The following is a 1596-nucleotide window of genomic DNA, read 5'->3' on the forward strand; positions in this document are numbered from 1 at the left end:
AGGTCTGGCTAGACTGTGCACGGTGCATGGGAGCGGCCGCGTACGGTTGCAATATCCCCCCTTGCACGCGCTGCGAGCTGCGGTAGAGCCTTTTCTTTCGCACAGGGAGGGCTGAGCGTGGTTGGGCGCCGCCGGGTCCCGTGCTCGGGCGCCGGGGGCGAAGCGCTGCTCCCTCCTTGCCGCTCACCGCGCGCCGCGTGTCCTGGCAGACCGTCTTCTCGGAGATGCGGCAGGAGTGCAAGTGCCACGGCATGTCGGGCTCGTGCACGGTGCGCACGTGCTGGATGCGGCTGCCCACCTTCCGCGCCGTGGGCGACTTCCTCAAGGACCGCTTCGACGGCGCCTCGCGGGTCATCTACGGCAACAAGGGCAGCAACCGGGCGTCGCGGGTGGAGCTGCACCACCTGGAGCCCGAGAACCCGGCGCACAAGCCGCCCTCGCCCCACGACCTCGTCTACTTCGAGAAGTCGCCCAACTTCTGCACCTACAGCGGGAAGACGGGCACGGCGGGCACGGCCGGGCGCTTCTGCAACAGCTCCTCGCCGGGCCTGGACGGGTGCGAGCTGCTGTGCTGCGGGCGCGGGTACCGCACGCGCACCCAGCGGGTCACCGAGCGCTGCAACTGCACTTTCCACTGGTGCTGCCACGTCAGCTGCTTGAACTGCACCAACACGCAAGTGCTGCACGAGTGCTTGTGAGCCGGGGAGCCCCCGCAGCCCCCGCTGCCGCCCTGCCCGGCCCTGGAAGGGGGGTCGGGTCTGCGTCGCCCCCGATGACGGCCRCCCGGCCGGAGGGAGGGAGGGAGGGCGGGCAGGCGCCCGGGCGGCTCTCGCGGGCCGACGTGTCTCCGCGCCCCCGGGGACAGGGCGCCCCGGCGCTGCGCGCGTTCGCGGCCGCCCCTCGGGCCGCTGCCGGCTCTGCAGGGTTTTTCCCTCTCGCTGTAAATAAAATATTTATTGTGGACGGTCTGATGCCCCTCTGGGCCCCTCCGCCCCTGCGCTTCGCTGGCCCCAGGCCCTGTTTTTTATAATTAAAGATAATAATAATAATAATTAATAATTAATAATAATAATGCTTTGTTACAGGTTTCACTGATAGCCTTTAGGGAAGAATAAAGGATATATTTTTATCAGTCCTGCCCTCTTTCCTTTCTGGGGCGCAGGGGGTTGGGAGGATGCAGGGACCAGCTGGGTGGGGCGATGTGCCGCCCCTCCAGCCAGGCAGCTGTCCGTCCACCCCGTCACCCGTCTGTCCGTCCGCCTCCCTGTCCTTTCCTCCACGCACCTCTCTGCATCTAGCTATCGACCCCGTCCAGCCCGTCCGTCCTCCTCCTCTGCCATCCCCATCCCTCTGTCCGTCCCCCCCCCCAGCACATCCGTCCTCCCCGCTCCCTGCAGACCCCCTTTCTCCCAGCCCTGCTCCGTCTCTCGCCTGCCTTCGCCGCTGCCGCCAGGGCATCCGTCGCTGAGGCCGGGGTGGCCATCACCATGGCGCCTGGGCTGCGGGGCTGCAGCCCTGGAATTTGCCGGGGGTGGCGGGGCTGGTGCCGCTGGGGCCGGGGGCTGGTAGCGGCTGCGGGAGGTACAAGACGGCAGA

At 67.3% G+C, this 1596-nt stretch overlaps 1 protein-coding gene across 1 annotated transcript in view; it reads left to right on the forward strand.

The window, feature by feature from the left end:
• The window catches only part of WNT1 (Wnt family member 1), a 4912-nt gene extending 4214 nt beyond the window's left edge, over positions 1–698 (forward strand). Inside the window, exon 2 of the mRNA XM_026055446.1 lies at positions 210–698. Coding sequence (XP_025911231.1) covers positions 210–698 — 489 coding nt within the window. The remainder of the gene's footprint in view (positions 1–209) is intronic.
• The last annotated feature ends 898 nt before the right edge of the window (positions 699–1596 follow it).

The sequence above is a fragment of the Apteryx rowi genome, unplaced genomic scaffold (genome assembly GCF_003343035.1).
Source record: "Apteryx rowi isolate R43461 unplaced genomic scaffold, aptRow1 scaffold_999, whole genome shotgun sequence".
Classification (NCBI taxonomy): domain Eukaryota; kingdom Metazoa; phylum Chordata; class Aves; order Apterygiformes; family Apterygidae; genus Apteryx; species Apteryx rowi.